This window comes from Cimex lectularius, unplaced genomic scaffold (assembly GCF_000648675.2).
Source record: "Cimex lectularius strain Harlan isolate CLEC.00 unplaced genomic scaffold, Clec_2.1 scaffold16, whole genome shotgun sequence".
Lineage (NCBI taxonomy): Eukaryota > Metazoa > Arthropoda > Insecta > Hemiptera > Cimicidae > Cimex > Cimex lectularius.
In genome coordinates this window covers 2,387,370-2,409,511 of record NW_019392679.1, presented here as the reverse complement: position 1 = coordinate 2,409,511, position 22,142 = coordinate 2,387,370, and the positions used below count along the sequence as shown (strand labels likewise).

General features: G+C 33.3%; 1 protein-coding gene across 7 annotated transcripts in view; it reads right to left on the bottom strand.

Moving 5' to 3' along the window:
- LOC106661434 (autism susceptibility gene 2 protein homolog) overlaps positions 1–19,938 on the bottom strand; it is a 345,697-nt gene extending 325,759 nt beyond the window's left edge. For all 7 annotated transcript variants that reach the window (XR_002909990.1, XM_014384822.2, XM_024225597.1 and 4 more), the window contains exon 1: positions 19,513–19,938. Coding sequence is in view for 6 of the 7 variants with exons in the window: in XM_014384822.2 (XP_014240308.1) it covers positions 19,513–19,728 (216 nt within the window). In the remaining variant the exon portion in view is untranslated. The remainder of the gene's footprint in view (positions 1–19,512) is intronic.
- Between the last annotated feature and the right edge of the window lie 2,204 nt (positions 19,939–22,142).

Genomic DNA, 22,142 nt, shown 5'->3' with positions numbered 1-22,142 from the left:
CTTACAAGAATACCGAAATGTGATGAATCTCAGAAATCTCACGATCACAAAAATGTTCTTCATTTATCAATTTCAACACGATAACTACAAGTCATACAAACTCAAATTGTTGGAAATCGACTTTGTCATTTATTTAGCATTCACCCCGAAACATTGTCACTCCCCGATGGGCTTACCCTAGGATTTGTACCTCAGGGGAGTTCACCTACCTCGTTATGCGGTTGGGTCGCTAGTATCTCCCTTAAGTCCAACGCAATGCAAATATAATCTAGCCTAAAACTAACTTCTGTAATACAGACGCACAAAGTATTGTGGCTACATTGAACTCGATATTCCTCCATCGACCTGCAGACAATATTAATAATCTAATCTGTAAACTCACACACTGCTGGTGACGCTGTATTTAACCATCAGCCCCTCACCACTCACACTAATAAATGCACGCACTCAAACAAAACGCATAACCAGAAAACACTTTATATATTTTTTCTTCTTCCCATACGGAGTTTTTTATTTTTTATTAGGGTTAATTCCAAGAAACACATGGTTTTTGATTCCTTTACAAAAGGGTAGTTTATTTCAGACATTTATCCTTTTTTTCTACGTTTCAGGCTATTTCTTGTCCATCATTAGGAACCCTAACAAGAAACACTTGACATGTTTAGCAAAAATTATAGCAATATTTCAATATCGTTTACATAGTTTTATTTTACATTTTTAACTATTATTTTATTTTCTCTCCAACTTGTACAATGATGTTAGAAACTGAGCTAGACGCTTATAAATACATAACAAGAGTTATAGGTTTACCATCGCACAGGGTTCCAAAGATCATGACGTTTGAAATATGGAAAAAAGGGCTATTTTGGGCTATGCAAGGCGCTAGCTCGTAAACATGATGATTTCAACGCTATCCTTGACCCTAATTTTGCTTGACAGGAAAAAAAACAAGCAAAATTTAGATCCTCGCTCTATCATGGTTCGTGAAGTAAAGAGGCGAATTGCTTTACTTGAACTACAGATCGGACCAAGCTTCTGAACGAGAAGAATGCCGTCTTTGTAACGTCAAAGCAATGGAGGACATTTTCCATTTTATATCGGTTTGCCCTATTCTTTCCGAATATAGAAGATTGTTCTTCGAGTGCAGAATGTTCACAAGACAAGAATTTTTAAGCTTGTTGTATGGATCCATTTGGCTGCATTGTTCGAATACAGCAGGGCAGCCTGGATGTATAGGAAGGATTATGTTGAATGATATGATATAATAACTGTAATTCTTATTTATCCTTATTTCTTCTTAACTAAATCATTATATTACAGTCTATTTAGTTATTTATTTTATTTTAGGAAAATTTATACGTTTGTTAACCGTTTACAATAATTTATAATCAGAGTAGTTTATATTATTTGCAGTATTATTTGGAGGTCGTGAAATGCGTGAACGTGTGGTGATTAGTGACCGTTAATCGATAATTATTCAGAAATCTGAGATGCGGTCTGGTGCGACGTAGTTTTTAGAAAAACATTTTTTTTTATCGTGTCAATGTTTCGATCTTTATTAAGATCATCTTCAGGGCTCACGACATCCAAATAATCATTAAGTAACGGTCACTAAACACCACATTATTTGCAGTGCATAAAATTATTTATTTCTTTTAATTATATATTTTACTTTACTCTATTATTATTCTTATTATTATCATCATCATTATTAGTGTTACTACTATGTCCTCACCACCTTCCGGGAGATGGAGTATCCATTTTATTTTTTTATTGAGTACTTACGTTCACATTATGATAATGTTGATTGTAAATGTAATAAACTTTATTATTGTTACTATTATTTTATGGTTCAGAGTTAATGATAATTACCTCACAGTCTCGCTAGTTTTCTGATGTTGGACAAGAAATAGCCCGAAACGTAGAAAAAAAGGATAAATGTTTTTGAAATAAACTAACCTTTTGTAAAAGTATCAAAAGATCATGTGTTTCTTGGAATAAACCATAATAAAAAAAAATTCCGTTTTGGAAGAAGAAAAACTGGGAAATATATATAATAATCAACTGCCTGGAATCGAGAATATTTTTTTTTTAATCCATAAAATAGATCTTTTGTTCTATGCTCCCCCCCCCGCTGTGCCTAAGAGGGACCCCATATCGGCAAAAAAAAATAATAAAGCAAATCTCTATACAATAAAAAAATCCACATCCTTCAAAATGCGGAAAAGGGGACCCTGAAACTGTGCCCGAGAACCATTTGTAAATTCGGCGGCCTGCCTGCACGTTTTCTGTAATGCGCCAAGGCATGACAAGTTTCTAGTATGTTGAGCATATCGAGCAACCTTTTCCATAAGGGGCACCTGCGCAGGATTTGGGCCATTTGATCTAATTGAAATCGTGTAGAACAGAACTATGTAGCTTGTCATTTGTCATAAACAAACTATTTGCCTTAAAGGAACGATGTATTTCAAGAAAGCAAACAAATTAAAATCTTTTATAATTACTCAACTAACAAAAAAACTCTTTTTATCGAGTACTTTCCGGGAGCATTAGAAAAATTAAGTTTTAAATATTGATCAACGTTTTAAAAGGGCGCGTTAATTATCCAAGAAATGAGTAAATGTGTGATTAGTCGGTTAGGGTGCAAGCAGGGGGAAGTATTGATTCTGCGAGGGGGGCAACATTCTACTCAATTGCTCTCGACTCCGTCCGAAAGAGGAGAGGACGTGGAAGGGAGGAGGATCCAATACAATCTCCCATTATATTTATGCCGGTTATTCCTTTGATGCGGTTCATTAACTACAAGCAACATGGGACTGGGTTAAAAGCCGGCTTGTAAACCGTATGTAAATTAACTCAAGACGATTCGGTTAAAAACCGCGAGTGTTAAAACCCCATTCCGCCATTGTCGTACAATTTTCATTTCGACTGGTTTTGTACAAGGGACGGTATAATTTAAAAGCTTTCGTGATGTGAAAGTGGAGCATTTAACATCTGCTGGACTTCCCGTACGAAAAAGCCCACGGCTCTACCGGTTTACAGCTTCCACCTAATCCATATCATTTCTGGCATATAGTATACACCGTGATCATTGAGAATGTTATGCAATAAATTAAATAGACTTCTAATAAACGAAATTAAATAAACCTCTTTAATTTTAGACCCTAACGTTTTATTTAAAAAATTCTTATTACTTTATTACGGAAAGTTTGTTAAATATAATTTATACTTTTAAGGGTGTAAAAATATTAAACATGCAAATATTATTCTTAAGACTTTTCCTCGTTTTGACAACAAACGTTGTAAAAGTATTTTACGTGTTCACGTCTCATAACGTTTATGATTTATGTTTGCAAGACTAAGTAAGTGTATTATCATACCTCATGATTAATTTTTCTATTCTAGGGGATATAAAATTATACGATTCACTTGTAATAAACAAACGCTGTGAATAAATATAATTAATAAGGGAAAACGTTTCATGGATTTTTTTAAATGGTTCAACTTTAATTATTCTTATGCCTTAATTAACCGTTTAGCCTTCCGTAGGATCCTCTTAATATTTCCTTTGCTAAAATGAAAAACCCTAAAAACGGTTTTAAAAAAAGTTTTTTAACATTTAGCAGTATATAGATAATGGAATATATAACATAACAACCAAGTAAACAAAATATACAGACCGTAATAATAAAAATATATTGGTATTAAGACATAATAAAGACTTTTTCAATTAAATTAAAAATGTGAAACAAAAAAATTATTATATATATTTTATTTTTGCATTATTGTGATACGTTGGTACGAGGGTGATTCTTACCCGATCAAGGGTAGATCATACGAGGTTTATACACGGACACTTATTTTTGGTTCAAAGCCCGCGTATGTGTCCGGTTAGGAGAGAAAGTTTGCTCGATTTGTCCCAACTAATTGAACGGCTCATGTCCATGGCTCTTTATACAGAGCGTGTAGTACCGAATCGCGCTTGAGGACGGGCGAGTATTTAGGTCCCTATTCGTTGGATGAAACAGGGCTGTTTCATTGTGTAGTTAGCGTGTATTGAGAGTGAATGTATTTATTGGCGTGAATGCGTAGTGTGATAGGGCTGTTGGCGGAATATTGAGCACCCCATAGGTTTGTTGTGTAATAGGAGTAAAGGGGGAAGGATATCGAGTACCCTATCACCTAAACGAGTGAAAGGTATATAAATAAGAAACAATGGGAAGTGTGGGAATAGGGTTAGATTTAGGAACCGCATGCACTGGGTGTTGACAGCAACCGGAGCCCAACCTCGGTTGCTGGACGGATAAAACCGAGGTCTGACGAAAAGTGCTAGGCTTAACTGCATATGAGTGAATTATATCTGCGCATAGATGTTGTATCAGCTTATATAAATCCTAATCCTAATCCTAATTTACCGTATTATCTCTTTTTCAAAAATACTCTATTAAATTTTAATTTAAATCACTCGAAGAAAAAATAATTTGCTCTTATTGATTTCAAAGGCAGTTGACGAGGTCCTGGCATGAAGGACTTATCAGTAAACTAAAAGAGGCACTACTATGTAATCACTTCTTATTTACCTGACTAAGACGTAGAGTCTAACATGAAATATTCAGAACTAGGTAAAATGAATGTAGCAGTGCCCCAAGGGAGCACATTAGATCCAATAGTTATTCAGATATCGTGAGATACGGTCGGCTGTGATGTAGATTTCAGAAAAACATTTTCTTTATCGTGCCAATGTTTCGATCTTTTATTGAGATGAAGAAAGAAAATGTTTTTCTGAAACCTACATCACACCCGACCGCATCTCACGATATTTAAATAACTATCGATTAACGGTCACTAATCTCTACTCATTAGATCCAATATTTTACATGGTGTGTATAAACCTGTGATTTTCCAAAAATGGATGGCGTAAAACTTTAGCCGATAATACAGCAGTGATGTGAACAGCAAAATGGACCGAAAAATGGAGAATCTGGCTCAGTCAGCACAAATCGGTAAACATAAATTTTACAAAATAAAAATTGGATCTAATTCCGTCTATTATCTATCACCATCGATGGATGATTGTACCATATGATCATACAGCTAAATATAAATGAATGACCCTGAAGATGGAACATAAGAAAAACAAGTCCCAAGAGTTATAAGAATAGAAATAAGAAATATGTACATATTTATTTATTATATGTATTATGGTAAAGTTAATGGTTGGTCTAGAGAAACCAGTTTAAATAACAAATTATGCTGAGAAAAAAAATTAATTTCTAACAGCATAAATGTGCATATAGAGAGGAAATGGATATCTGACATTCTACATTGTGTTTTGTTATTGTTCTTGATTTAATTGTAAAGAAGTTCCACCGTTTTTATATTCTGTTTCTTGTTTCGTTAGAGCTTTTAACAATCCGTGTATAATGAAGGAATTTAATTTTTAAAGTTGACGTGAATAAACAGGAATTTATTTCTCATTGGCATATAAATTGTTAAAAACCATTGAGAGCCGATTTTTTTTAAGAATACGATGAGTTTTTCAAAAACAATTCTTTCAGTTATCTCCTTTAATTTATTTGTTTGCTCTTTGATAAAAGCCTTTACTTGAGGCAATAAACATTTTGACACACAAGCCTGAAGTTCCAATTGTTTTCAGACATTTTCAACACGCAGCCTATATGTGTTAAATGGGTCAAAGGGATTATTTAAAAAAAATACTAGACCACCGATACTAAATAATTTCCAATGTTGTACAAATTTCATACAATTGCTTTTTAAAGAGCACCTTCGAAAATTATTTCCACTCCGTTGGAAACCTTTTGAACGTCGAAACCGGCAAAGATTGCTTAAGTGCAAAGAGGCAAAGTTCGCAGGTTGAAAAGTTTAGAGCGAATCAATAAGGATCAGACGAAGGTATCGGGTCTCGAAAAACTAAATCCCCCTCGGCGTCGAAACGTTTGAGAAACAATCTTCCGTCCTAGAAAGGAGGTGAGATAACCCTGCAAACTCGGTGAATTGCAATGAGCCCTCCATAATATACTTTCACTTATAAGAAAGATATTATCGGTCCCAACTGTCTTTCTTCAATTCTATGCAAAAGTTTCTTCGATCTGTTGAAATTAGATTTGTTACGAGGATTAGCTACGTTGACAAAAACAAAAAACATCCCCACATGATAAGATTCGAACGTTAAGTGATGAGTCGCAACCGCCAATTTTGGGGAACGAAAAGGTAGACACTGGCCAGAGGAGGATCTGCAAGACTATATGCGGGCCTTGAAACTTTTCTTGGGATAGCAAAAACAAAGTCCTGTATCACAGAATAGATCTAGAAAAGAGAAGCGGATAAACTAAGGCGAAGCGCTAGAGCACCCAAACTCAGAGGAGTGATAGGACTATATTCCGGTCACTGGTATCTGAAAAAATACTTACATAACAGGAACCCGTTTGTAGGTTATGCCTATATACCATCTTCGAATGCTAAGCAACTGCTCAATGGAGACAACCTGGGATACAAAGAAAACCACGGAAATGAAATGTAGCAACTACAGACCTAGTGCTCCTTAGAAGAAGGATCTAGTCGATTGCACAGAACTAAAGAACTAGACAGTACAATATGCTAACAAGTACAATATGATAAGGCTGCAGTGCGTGGGGAACAAGTAACCCCAACTTCCTAGTATCCATATTAATCAACATCATCATCATCACCTTTACATGGGAGGATTAGCTATAATATCAAGAGAATTATGCGACAGTTCGTAAAAAAGTATCCTGAACAGTTCATTGTAAATTACGTTTTTTTAAATTTCCCATAGCTTCAAAACCCTTCATTTGTGCGTGCTTATAGTATGCTTTCAAAATCTATACTATGTTGGGCGAGACAGCTCGTAAAATTTATACTGCATTCTGTGATGAAAAAATAAGTGAAGGTGGTGCCCAAAAGTGCTTCAAAAAGTTGCTCCTGGGTATGATGGGATTGAAGATGAACCGCGGTCACACCTTCTTGAGTGACGACGAATTGAGAGAAGCTATCGAACTTCATTCAAGTCAAACAACTCAGGAGCTTGCCACATTGTTCAACGTAAGAGATGAAATTCGACTTGGGAAGACATGAAAGCTGAGCAAATGGGTTCCCCATAAATCCACCGACAACACAAGATTCAGTGTCCAAACATTTGCTTTCACAGCACAAAGTAAAAATTTTTTGTACGGATTGTCATAAGCGACGAAAAAAGGAGCCAATAGACCAGAAGGTCCATTGGCTGTCACAAAATGATCCTGAATTATGAATTTTGAAGCCACGAGAAAGAAATTATTTTATAATTTACAGTCAACTGTTCCGGACAGTTTTTATTTATGAACTAAAGCATTATCCTTTTGGTGTAACTTGTATAACATCTAAATCTTCCTAAATAGTACATAGAGATTAACAGCATTAAAACAGTAACCAATGAAAAATCGCACGAACTTTTCTGATTAAATAACTACATTAGTTCAAATGGCTTTATCCTTTTCAAGCTTCTCGCGTAGGTGGAAGCGGCAAGTCTTTTGTATTTCCTCCGTGACCTCACTGATCTTAAGATCCCTATCTAAGCCTTATTCGTAGCAAAGTGCACTGACCTAGTTGTATAATTTTTATATTTCTTAATTTGTTACAACCTCATATGTTTAAAGACTTGATTGTACATTAGTATTTTATTTTGTAAGGTTGGAACCCTAGCAGCCAATATACAGTATACAGTATGACTTAAATCAAGTTCTGACTTTTTTCAGAACACGTGCCATGACCTTGTCAAAAGCCTGTAAAACATCAAGGAAGATAGCAGAAGGAATGATTTTCGAGTGATTTTTTTCAATTGTTGAATCTTCTGTTCGCATCCAAATCGGTAGTCTTAGATATTTTTTTCTACAATGGGTTTATTCTTCTTAATAATATCATTTCCAAAAGGAATATCATTGTTGATGATGGTTTCTATATTATTTGAAATCCTTTGGCGGTTTGATATCAGGATGACTGTAAATGTCCAGCTACTATGAACAAATATTATTCAGACTGCAGCATTAAATAACCATATCAGTTTAACTAACCCATTTTTTTGGTGTGGTACATCGAAAAACTAAAAGGATATACCTTCAGTTTTATACACTCTGACAGGACCATATGTCGAAGGCAATAATTAACCATCACGTCCTGAGCCAGATGCCAAACCGCCGAACAACCTACTCTCGGACGTCAATTTGTTAAACAACTGCTAACTTCAAAACAAAACTCACGAAAATATTTCGAAATTGACCACTTGACGGGACCTGAAGACCAATTTAATTTATATTGTTCGATCCTTCTTCGTTTATTTTGCATATATATATAGTTTATAGCATCAAGACCTAATTTATTTTTCCATAAATGTGTTAATAATGATAATTAAAATATCAAACAATTAAACACTAATTAAAGCGATAACATTCTCGAGAAGTACTAAGGAAAGCTATCTTACCATATGAAAGTAAAGAAATAATTGATAGTTCAAATGTTAGTGCATTGAATAAAGGTGCGAGGTTTATTTAAAACATAAAGGAAATTACAGCCGGATGCAAAGTTGAATAACGAATGCAAACATCTGTGAAACTTTTTGTCAACCAAATGTTCAAATGTACACCGGATGGGGATCGCATTAAGTTGCATTTTTGCATATAATTTACCGTAGGAAACCACTTTATTATGACCCATGTTCATTTGCATTTTAGGAATATTAAACAAACTGAGATATTGATTGTAATTTTAAAAGTTATTAAAAAGATTTTCTTTTCTGTAAGGACTTTTGAATAATTTATATTATTTATAAATTCAGTGTTTATAAAAGTAATTAAATAAGATTAGTTTTACCTCTCTGAACCAATAATTAAACATGTTCATTGTTAGAAAAACCAATTTGTTTGTCTTTAAGGTCATAAAATACTTAAAAACCGCAATATTTCTTACATACCCTGAAGACAAAGAATTAACCATAGAACAGGGGTCGGCAACCTTTTTCGGACGGCGGGCCATTTTCGAAATAAAATTTTTTATGCGGGCCGCACATTCAAATGTAACTTAAATAGTGCTTTTATATCATATACGAGTATAAATATTATTATGGGGAGTGGGGATTAAACTTGCGCAGTAAAATAGGTTTCCCACTACGCTTCTGTTAGCGAGCATTTTTGTCACCGGCCACATTTCGGCACGCTCACGCTCTAAGTTTGTTGATTTTACCTAAAATTATATTGGGCTTTGGAGGGCCGCGCCAAAAGTTGCAAAGGGCCGCATGGGGCCCGCGAACCCTGCCATAGAACATCATTCAACTTTTGAGCATGACCCCCGAAAAGCTAAGCCGGAAACGAGGCATCGTCCTTACCAGGTTATGAATAGGTCATACGTGTTTGACACGGGTACGTGCTCGTGGGTACAAGCCGCGTAAGTGCCCCTTACACGGAGAAAGATTGCTCGATATGTCCTACATATTGGTTCATTACAAAGCCGAGTAGGCATGCCGCCGAATTTAAGGATCTTGCACACAGTGGCGAGTTTCTGTCCCCTATTCTGCTTTTTGGAGAACGTGGTTTTGTATATAGATCTGTATAGGTCTGTTTTATGTTTTGTTTGCGTGTATTTATTAGTGTGAATGGTGTGGGGCTGAAGGTTAATTATAGCGTCACCATCGCCCTTCTAGTAGTGTGTGTATTTATGGGCTGTGGAGGAATATTTATAAATGTACCCCATCGACCCTAATTTAGATTGGATTGTTAATATTGTGTGTAGGTTGGTGAAGGATTATCGAGTATCCACTGACTAATCAGAATGGGTGCAATGTACAAAGGCGTGCACGCATTCATTTGTGCGAATGTATTATAGAAGTGAGTTCACTTTAAGCTGGATTATAGCCTGCAATGTCCTAGCTGTCGAACGCCCCCATTAGTTGGGAAACAATCATCTCCTGGACATCTGGCTAAAGGAAGATACTAGTGAGCCGGCCGTTTAACGGGGTAGATGAACTCCCCTTGAGGTACAGACCTAGGGTAATCACATCTAAGATGGAGTGGAATTCCAAAAACCATTTAACCTTCAGATATATCTAAAAAAGCAATAAATTATTTTTGGATGAAATAAGACTAATAATAATTAACAAAAGCCAAGATTTAAACGCTAATACCCTTGTAAGCAGTTTATAATAGATGGAAAGAAAAATAAAATTGTGATGTGTACGATTAAGGGAAAACTGGCTTTAAGGAGATTAATTTTGTTCTTCAGCGTTTAATCGAGCCAGAATGATAAGATTTACGGTCAGTCAACAAGAGTTATTAATGCTTATTTTATTAAATATATCTTACCGTACGTCTTCCTGTTCTAATTCTCAAGTTTAAAAACTCTTATAATTTTATTAGGCGTTGTTTTTATTTAAAAAAACGGATAGATTGTTTATATAATTTATTTCGTCTAGTAAATAAAATACTCAAAATCGTTTTGGAATAATAACACTTAAGTACCATGGATAAGATTGTCGAGTGGACAAGGAAGCTTTTGCTCTTCGATTTATCAGATGATGGCATACCTCTTACGATAGTGAGAAATCCTGTTAAGTATTTTTTTTAATCCGAATGTACAATTTATCTCTTTATTTAATTATTTTAAAAAATTGTGAAAATATATCTCAATTTGGGAAGTCGACGAAATAGTTAGGACGTCCGATTCTGTTTGCAACGCTAACGGTAGAGTGTTCGAATGGCGGCAGGACCAATGGTTTTTTAACTGAAAACGGTTTGAAAGGAAGTATTGTGAAGGGATTTGACCCCTCGTCTGCGATACCTAATGGGTAGTTAGATGTTAAAGTCCTCCTGTATGACCTGAATAACTGGTATACAATACAAGTGAAAGTGTGTCTGAAGAGATATTGCGATACCTTTTTTTGAACCTTAAATGTTTGGAAAAGCATGTTTTGTTACTACAGTAAAACGCAAATTAGTACTAACTTTTTTTCACATGAAACCTACTAGATTTTTAAAATAAAAAGTACACCAATTCAAAGCCCTCTTGTATAACAGAAATTACTTTACTTTTCACTTTTACATCTCGAGTTTTCTACCGTTGAAGGGCCATAAAAACCTTTTGAAGATTCATTGCGACCTTTAGTGAACGAAGGGAAAAATCTAGGGCACTGCTACTTGGCTCAAACTTCTATTCCTAAATAGACTAAATCTGAATTAAATCACATATGTCATGACGAGCGTTTTATAATTTTTCCCCAGCTCGTTCTACCGTAGGCAATCTCCTAGCATATAAAACTTTGGAAGGAGGCCAGTTTCTCTTTATCAAAACAAATTAATAACCGAAACGGAAACAAGGATTAATAAAACCGCTTGTTTTGTAAATATTATTAATCTGACCTTCCTTAATGACTTTATGACAATTTTAAAATGTTAGATGTATCGACCGCATTTTTTACTCACGAATAATCTGGATCTCGGTATGATCTGGATGAAAAACCTTTCAATTTTTATCTGCCAAACCTATTTTAAGGTGATCATCAGGGCAAAACAATCTTAAAGATGTCTACAAATTGACATAATTAAGTTGTTAGTAAATGGTTTCAAACTTCTTTGAAGATCAGTCGAAACATTACCAAGGATTTAACCGAAAAAAGATTGTTGTGACCTGATGATGATGATGACCTTAAAATAGGTCAAAAGCTTGGCAGATAACAATTGAATCTGCTTTTTCATTCAGACCTCATCGAGATTCAGATTATTTATGACAATTTATATAAGCACAAATTCTCAAAAGAAAATTCCAAATATGGCAGTACAATAGTGATTTGAATTATTCTAATAAATAAATAATAATAATAATAATGTAGGAAGTCAGGGGCCGACCAAAGCTGGGGTCATCACCGGCCCTCTGCGTGTTTGTACTTCTTTTTCTAGTATTTCATGCGAATTTTTCATTATGCTATGCCTGTGAAAGTTTACTTTTAAATTGCACGGATTCTTCCAACGCCGTTTTATCGTTCGGATTTTTACGCCAATTAAGCATCCTGGATTACAGGAATAGGAAAAAAAACTTTAAACGTAAAAGCCAACGTGCGGGAAGGCGGCGATGATACGTGGGACGGAAACCCTTTCAAGCCCGCGGGCGATGATCTGCAATCATCAAATTGCAGACAAGAGTTCGTCAACTCCATAAACCACTCGACCCTAACCTGACTTAACAGTTATCGAGAAGTTCGTCATTGTTGGATTGTTATTACTTTTTATTTTTATTAAAAAGCTCTTTGGTTATTTTTTATTGCAATACTTTTCCATTTAAGTATTAACATTTTTTTTAACTTCATTTATTATTTTCAACTGTATACGTATTATATACAACCAGCAGATTGGATTTCAATTTGTAATAGTGACATTACTGGCGTTATAGAGAAAGCTACCCATTGAAAGCCGCTTTGGTTTAATACCATGATATTAATCATTCTAGAGGTCTCTTATCCATATCCTTTTCAGTGGGAATGGAGTAATTGTATTTAGGTGTTAGTCCGACCTTGTAATTTACTGTGAAAACGTCAGTAATCTGTTTTGACGATGAAAACACTGAGGTGTAGCTCGGAAATGTGCTATCGTTTACATAAGAAGAAACAATAGTAGTAAAATCTTTTATTGAAAACTTCGTAATACTTGGATATTGGAATACTTGGCCGTGGCGACCCGTACATTCAAATAGATTTGAGTAGGTATGTGTATGTCGAAGTTTTGATTTTAATGGTAATTTTGACCATCGAGTCAGTAGGTATTAAAGCATTTTAAATTGTTTGTAATCGTGTATGCGGATTCCGTGTTATTCTCCTATCAAATAGAAATTCTAAATAGGTAACTTTGTCGGATTGAGGAACAGGTTCGTTCTGTAAATATATGCTTAGACATGTCTCAAGGTGGCGTGTAAAGGTATTGTGACTTAGAGAGCAAAATTTATTTTCCAAAGATTTAACCATTTTTCAATTGTTGGCATGTGGTTTGGTAACATAAGGGAAGCTTATATCATTAGTGGGCATATCAGTAGTGAAAACTATGTAGGACAGCTGAGCGAGTATTGACCCATGTAGTACACCCGCAAGGACTTCTTTCATTTTAGAATACTCAGATCCCTAGTTTACTGCGAAAACTCTCCCCTTAAGGTATAATCAGCCTTAGTTTATCGAAGGAGAAATGTCAAAAAAAACAATGATTCTGCTTGAAACAAAAAGTAATGTACTCTGTAACTGTGAAGTTGTGAGAAGTGGAAGAGCTAGAAAGCCGAATTGATGGTCTGGTAATTTGATCGAAGTAGCAATAAAATAATTATTTTAAATAATTTATTAATTAATTTTTCGAAAAATTATAAGGTCGAGAAGATGATGGGGAGTTTAAACTTTTATGAGCCTTTAGGATAACAAGAAAGAATTAACAATATTTATACATTTTTCATGTCTATTCATCGGTTCATATTTTTTAAAACAGAATTTCGCTTTTTTAGATAATTAGTTTAGCCGTTATAAAGTAGTAATAACTGACTAAACGATTTCACTGTATTGATTTACCTATGATTCTATGAGAAAGGTTATTTGTTTTATTGCTGTGTCGACAGATGCAGCGGGTTTTATGAAAACCTTTTAAGTGAAAATTATTTCAGTTTGAAGCGTTATTTTCCAGGTTATCTTTTTATGACTGCTACCGATTATTGATCAATATCAATTTTTTTATAACATTATAAATTCAAATCAGATTTGTGTCGAATTAAATTACGTGAATTTATTTATGTTTCTTGGTAAATAAAATCCGTTTTTGGCTGAACCGTACAGTTTAAACATGATCAATCGAAAAGAATTAATTTAATCAACTTTATCTTTATCCATAGGTTACTTACACTATACGAACAAATTATGTAATTATTATACCAAAAGGACGTTTGTAGATTTAGATTTTGATTCTCATAATCTACATCGATAAGTGTCACGCTCCTCGTGTTTCACTGTTATCCAATCAAATTATTGTAGAAAATTAATTATTTATTATATATACGCGCATAAACAATAGAATATGAAATAATTAAACTTCCAAGTCCATTTACATGCTAGTTAACTTGTATAGTAGGTAAAATTTGTTGTATCTTTGTATATTATATGCTTATTGAAGCATAGATTTCACATAATACGTTCTAGAAAAAATCAAATTTGTGTAAATAAATATATATTATTATAAATATATTATGCAATAATCTCACCCATAGTTTTATATATATTTTCAATGTGATTGGGGGGGGAGGTCACTGTGTAATAGCAAAAAGCCAGGTAAGAACCGAGTTGTGTGAATGTATTTATGCGCGTGAGTGGCTACGAGTAGTCACAAACCTGTCGAAGGATTAAGGACTATATCTCAGCAGTATATCGAAAACTCTTCGGGACCGCCAAGTTATATCATCAAATAGTATGAATGTGTATTTTAATTGACTTAGGGCATTTTAATCACGTGTGGAAGGGTTAAAAATCAAAGAAAGAGGTAATAAAACAAATCTGAGACAAACAAAATAAACATGAGGAGCCAGCAATAGACCTAGGTGCTAGCCCGCCAAATAATACAATTAATTAATTTAAAAAATAGTCTCACCCCTTATAAAGTATGATATTTATGGATTATCATTCAACTACTGAATACACCTTCATAGGTAGTTTTTAGTCTACACATAAGTCTGTTCTTAAACATTAAAAAAATTACCAATAGTTATATTTGATACTTGACATTCTTCAACAAATGAATATACAGGATGGTTTTCGCCTTAATTACTAGAGATAGGAGAAAAGTTCAAATTGCAATTGAACTTTAACTTTTATTAGAAGTTTAAATTGAACTTCGAATGCACTTTGTTCCATGAAAATCGAGCTATTGGTTTAGAAGTTATGATGTTTTTAAGATTAAGGACTAGCAGTTCTTTTTTTAATTGATAAAAAACTCAAATTAAACCAATTCCCACTCCACTGAATTCGATTATCAGCCTAAATAAATAGTATAAAAACATCATTATTTGCATTGAAACGAGGAAATCTGCGAACATAAAATTCTAAAGTTTGAGGAAGGGTTAACGAAATGTTTTGGATTTCAATGGTTTATTATTTCCTGAATCGTAAACTTTATTCACAAAGAATAGGAAATTTGTTAATTCCTAAATAATACACCAAAATGAAAACATCTATTTTTCAAATCGTCATTCTTGTGAATTATTAATAAGAATTCAGAAGAAGACAAAGAAAAAGTAGTTTTCCTTTGTTTCAAGTAGACCTTATCCATGATTTTTTGTCCCTCTTTTTAATTTACTATGTTAAATCATACGTTTCAGTACTGTAAGTAGATTTGTAACTCATGTGTGTTTAGATTTATTAGCAAATAACCTGCTTATGGAAAAAGCCGACATAAGTTAATAAATCGATAAATGAGTTACACGTACCACACTAACAAACAAAATTAAAACAAAAAATGTGAACATACGTAAGAAAATGTTAAAAAATATTTTTATGTCTTGACTAATAAAAAGAAGATAATAACAAAAAATGCGAACATGAGTAAAAAAGACGAAGATTCTCTTTAAAGTGTTAGCTGTATCGATCACTTTTTTTAGTCTCCAATAATCTGGATCTCCATATGGTCTGGACGAAAAAACAAATTCTATGGTTCTATGGTTCGACCTATTTTACGGTCATCATCAAGGCTAAACAATGTTAAAGATGCCTACAAATTGACATAATTAGGTTTTTAGTAAATGGTTGCAAATTTTTTTGAAGATTGTGTGACATTCCTTTTTAATTAATATTTTTCCATATTTTTATTACATAAGCAGCATTCATCGTCAGAAAATTTTAAATTTAGTAATAATCTTTTTCTTTTCTTGTAAATATTTAAAGTATTTATCTATCTATAGTTGGTGCATTATCTTCTAAATAACCACAGGAAAAAGTAAATATAAATAACTTTCCGCATTTTAAATTAAGTAGGACTTATAAGTCATGCTTTATATTTCATGTACTGGGATTATTGTTTTATTTACTGTTCTGTAGCGTGTAACTCATTTGGGTACAGATTTATTTGCAAATAGAAAGTAGCTATCATAAATTAATAAATATATTAATGTGGTAAACGTAACAAACTAATATACAAAATATAATAACAAAAAATAATAACATGAGTAAAAAGAAGAAGGCCGGAAAAGTTTCTCCTTTTTATTTTTCTGTTTTATTTTGTTTGTTTGTTATTACGTACGTTACTTTGTTTTTGTTTTCTATCCACCTGTCGGCTTTTTAAATAGTTTTGCTTTTTGTTGTTTTTATATCGGCAACGACCTCCATCAAGCGGATTTAATCTATGTTTCTTCTAAAGTTCTTTTTTTATGTAATTGCCTTTTCTTTTCTTGTAAATATTTAAAATATTTAATACATTTAAAAGATTTTAAAAAGCCACGAAAAAATTATAAATAAACAACTTTCAGCATTTTGTATCTGTATTTTGTACATCCTTCAAAACGCTTTATACTTCATCGTAACCATGATAGGGTTATTTTCTTGATTTATTGGATTGTAACATGTAACTCATTTCTGTATAGGTTTATTGTAAAATAATATGTACGACAAAAGTAGCCAATATAATTTTTTTAAAATTGTTTTCCTTGTTGTTTTTATTATATCCGCAACGACCTCCAAGAGGATTTAATCAATGTTTGAATATACTTATAAATTTATTTTTATGTAGTAGTCTTTTCTTGTCTCTCTCTTCTTGTAAATATTTAAAGTATTTATCTATCTATTTATAGTTGTTGCATAACCTTCTAAAAAAATACAAATATTTTAATTCAAACAAAAATGCTTTGTACTTTATCTTACCCGTTGGGTTTGTTTTTTATTTATTTATCACTGTGCAACGTGTACCTCATTTGTATATAGACACTTTTTTGTTTAATAACTTTTATATTAATTTTTATGGTTTTTGTAAGTCATTATTACTCAAAATGTTAAGTGCTAATTTTGGCAGTATAAATTTGCAATTGAAACGAAATCTAATTAATTAAAGATAAATGCAACCATAATTGACAGTTGACGATTACGGATTTTTTTTCTTTGCTAATTAATGACGTGGGACGTTTAAGGTAGTCAATCAATAAATGAATTACACGTAACAAACTAACAAAAAAAAAAGCGGAATAACAGGAAAAAAATAACATGAGTAAAAAGAAGAAAATCGGCAATCTCTTTCTTTTCTATTTGTCTTTAACATTTTATTTATGTATTATTGCGTATGTTGGGTTATTTTTATGATTTTTTATTCACCTGTCGGCTTTTTTATTTTTTTCCTTATTGTTTGGTATTTTTCCTTATTTATGCATTTCTTTTTCTGTAAAAGCCTTTTCATTTGTAAATATCTATCTATAGTTGTTATATTACTTAATAAAGAAAATTACAGAAAAAATTAAAAATAAATTACTTTTAATAAATAACCCGTGTAGAGGTTATTTTTTTATTTATTAATTTGTAACGTGTAACTCGTTTGTGTATTTATTCAATTACTTTTATACTAATTTTTATGGTTTTTGGAATTTGTTATTACCTAAAACGTTAAGTGCAACTGAAACGAAATCCAATAAATTAAAAATAAATGCAACTATAATTGACAGTTGATGTAAACGAATTTTATTCCTTTGTTTAACTAATGATGTGAGACGTTTAAGATAATAAATCAATAAATGAGGTATATGTAGAAAAACTAACAAACAAATCTTAATAACAGGGGTAAAAAAAGAAAACCTGCAAAGTCTTTTCTTTCAATTGGTCTGTAATATTTTATTTATGCACTGTTTTGTTTCTGATTTTTTCTGCATCTGTCGGTTTTTTAATTTTTTTTCCTCATTGTTTTTACGATATAGGAAGTAACCGCATTTAGACTGTTTTAATCCATGTTTGTATACACTTATACATATCTTTTTATGTAGAATCCATATCTATCTATAGTTGTTATATTACCTTCTAAAGAAAATTACAGAAAAATTAAAAATAAATATTTTTCTGCATTTTAAATCAAGTAGGAGCCCGTATCTTACCCGCATTGAGTTTACTTTTTTTATTTATTAGTTTGTAACGTGTAACTCATTTGTGTATCTATTTAATTACATCTTATTTAATTTAAGATAGCAAATCAATAAATGAGTTATACGTAAAATCATAATAACACGAGTAAAATAAAGAAAGCATGTAAAGTCTTCTTTTTCTTTCTATTGGTCTGTAATATTTTATTTGTGTATTTTATGTAAGTTGTTTTGTTTTTGATTTTTTATGCGTCTGTGAGTTTTTTTTTTGTTTTTTCCTTATTGTTTTTATGATATGGGACGTGACCTGTTCACCGTTTTCATCCATGCTTGTATACACTTATACATACATTTCTTTTTATGTAGAAGCCTTTTTATTTGCAAATACCTAGCTATGGTTGTTATATTACCTTCTGAAGGAAATTTAATTGTCTTTCCTTTCTATTGGTCTGTAATATTTTTTTTATCTACTATTATGTTGTTTTATTTTTAATTTTTTATGCATCTGTCGTCATATAAAATTCCTTTTTAATTAATTTTTTCCTCGTTGTTTTTATGATATAGGTAACAACCTTCGTCAGACTGTTTTAATCCATGCTTGTACACACTTATATATGTCTTTTTATATAGAAGGCATTTGCCGTAAAAATCTGTAGTTATCTTTATCTTCAAAAGAAGATCACAGAAAAAATTAAAAATAAATAAGTTTCTGCGTTTTAAGTAAAGTAGAAGATCGTAAAAAATGCTTCGTATTTCATCTTAACCCGTGTTGAGGTTATTTTTTTTAAAGTTGGTAACGACTAACTCATTTGTGAATCTATTTAATTATTACTTTTATACTAATTTTTGAGGTTTTTGTAAGTCGTTATTATTTAAAACTTTGAGTACATTTTATGCTAATTGAGACCGTATAAATTTGCAACTGAAATGAAATCTCATTAATTAAAAAAATGAATGCCACTATAATTGAGTGGATGAAGTCGGATTTTTTTTCTTTGTTAATTAATGCTGTGGAACGTTTTCCACTGTCATGATCGTTTATAAAAAAAAATGATAATAATAAAGGGACGTAAGTACAACTAGGAATGGAATTGGACTAGAAGCGGACTTAAAGGAAGAAGCGAACGGAGTCGAGGGCCTTTGAATGCATACAGGCAGATGTCGCTTCTCACGGTAGGTTAGACGGAGGTTTTCCATTCGGATTTCGGTCCGTCCGTCATCGCTGTTTTTCATCCTTTTCCTCTACTTGAGCTACTTCCTAATATATCCTAGAGGAACTTTTTTCTGCCTTGGGGATTTCGGTAAAAATGCGCGAATCGATCACCCGTGGGGGGGGGGGAGCGCGCCTCAACAAGTAACGGATTGAAATGTAAATTTTAATTTTACCTCAATGTCTTCGAAGGTCTTGAAAGAAAGGATGGCGAATCCGTCGACGACGTCTTCTTCGTAAAGTGGCTCCTTCTTCTTCCTCCTGGGCGGCTTGGCCCTCTCCCTCGCCGGGGACTCATCGTCGCAGCTGAGCGCCGCCCCACGCCGCCTCTTTTCCGCGAGGATCCTCGAAGCCCGCCGCCTCGATCTCTGGCTCTGCCGCCTCTCATCCATGCCTCGGCCACATTACACTCGCGCACTCACCACAACACACTGGGCAAACTCCGCTTCTCTCCAACGCGATTTTCAACCTCGGAAAATTTCTCCTCACCCGAATTTATATTTTCAACTGAAAAACAAAAAAACAACCGGAATTTTTCCGTTGGTCGGGCGTTAGACGGGCGTCCCGTTTGGGACGGATTGCACCTCGAGACTGAAGACCCCACTCTTTCCCACTACTCGACGCCCCTTCCCCTTAACCGCCCCCCCTCTTTTCCCAACATCAATACCTTCACTTTATACAGTCTAATAACATTCTTTACAACCGCCACCCAGGGAACTTCAAAGCGAAAACTAACTGAATTAAACCCTCAGTCCACTTTCTCACTGGCACGTTCATCAAAAACCTATTCTCTTTAAAAACTTTGAATTACATCCAAATGGTTTTACTCTCAAGCCACTCGAATCACAAAATATTGACCTTTTACCAAATCTTTTCAACAAACTCTGATAGAAAAGGCAGTGCAAGTTTTTTTATAAATAAAACCGTTAGAGACCTGTCAAAAATATTTGTTCACTTGGAGTTGGAAGTTGGATTTATAATACTCAAATCACTTTAATGTCAACCGAAGGGCAAAAAAAAGTGGCTAACCTCATCTTTTTAGTAAGTACTTGCAATCGTTATGATTTTTATTTATTTAGGTATTTTTTGTTTACTGCATATTTTTAAAAAAGATAGCTATACGAAAAAAAATTTCATCTATTTTATTTACAACTGTACATGTATATTTAAGCAACAGATTGGATTTCAATTATGTTTGTGCTATTACGGGCGTTATAGAGAAAGCTACCCATTGCCAGCCGCTCTGGATTAATAAAATTAAATTTCAGACGTTTACGTGGTAATTGGGAATGGAGTAATCGTGAGTAATGAAAAAAAAATTAAACTGAGTAAAACAATTTTACTAAAAATGTTGCTATGGAAACAAAGAAGAAAATCCATACATGTTTAGCTTTCATAATTGACCATAAAATTTCAATTAATTCTTCTTCGCTAAGGTGTTGGTTGAGAGGAAAAAGTCAGTGTCAAGAGCGGGATTCGAACCCACAACATCGGTTCGGGGTATGGGAAACCGGGTGAATCATCTTCTATAATCCATCAATTTAATTCTGAAACGGATTAACTTAAGTAAAAAATGTTCTTATATAATCCGCAGGTTAATTTTGACTAGGAATCCCGTGGGTTTAACAGATCTAACATAAATTTCTTTTCTAGCTGGGAAATGACACTGACTTTGTTATTTTTAATGAGAATCCCATATTTTTATTGTCCAGTTCTGTATTCAGTTTTCTTCAACTAAAAAGGTTTCCACAAACATAAATATATCAAACGTATTAACAAATCCAAAGAATATATTTTCTTTAGATTTAATTTTTCCGATATTATAAAACAAAAATTTAATATTATTTGAGTGCTTAGATTTGTTTTTATTTATTCTCGACTGATGGACGAACGTTGTTCTTGTAATTAATTAAGGTTTTTAAGTTGAGATAAAAAAGTCAGTGTGACGAGCGGGATTCGAACCCACGACATTGGGCTTGATACGCCGAAAAATTAAAAAAAAATTGAAAAATGGCAAAAAGGAGAGAAAATTCAAAAGGTGGGGTTGAGATGGGAAGTTAATGGCCGAGGGGATTTTTTATTTATTTATTTTTTTTTTTTTTTATTGGCCTTATGATCTTGCATATTAGCCATGGTACGAATTCTTGTGTGTTCAAGTTCAAATTGGGGGTTATCGGGAAAAAAGGGCCAGAGGCGACGGTGGGAATCGAACCCACGACCGCGGCGTGAGAGTCTCTCATGCTAACCACTCTGGCCGAGGGGATTGAAGTCACGATAGCTCAAGTGGTAGAGTAGCGGTGTATCAAGGTCGTGGGTTCGAACCCCGCTCGTGACACTGACTTTTTTATCTCAACTTAAAAACCTTAGTTAATTGAATGCTATTGATTGGTCAAGCGGACCACGAAAAATAGTGAATTTAGTTGTTCTTGTAGCTTCTCCTTTTCTGCCGCTGGAAACTTCTATAGTCCACCCATTTTAATTTGGAAACGATTAACTTTAGAAAAAAATAGTCTTTACAAACCTCAAGTTAATGTTGACTAGGAATCGCGTGGTGTTTACAGATTTTACATAACTTCCTCATCTAGCTGGGAAATGACACTAACTTTGTTATTTTAATTAAGAATCCCATATTTTTATTGTACAGTTCGATATTTAGTTTTCTTCAACCGAAAAGGTTTCCACAAACAGCAATTTGTCAAACTTATTACCAAAGAATATATATTCTTTAGATTTAATTCTTCTGATATTGTAAAACAAAACGTTAATATTATTTGAGTGCTTAGATTTGTTTTTATTTATTCTCGAC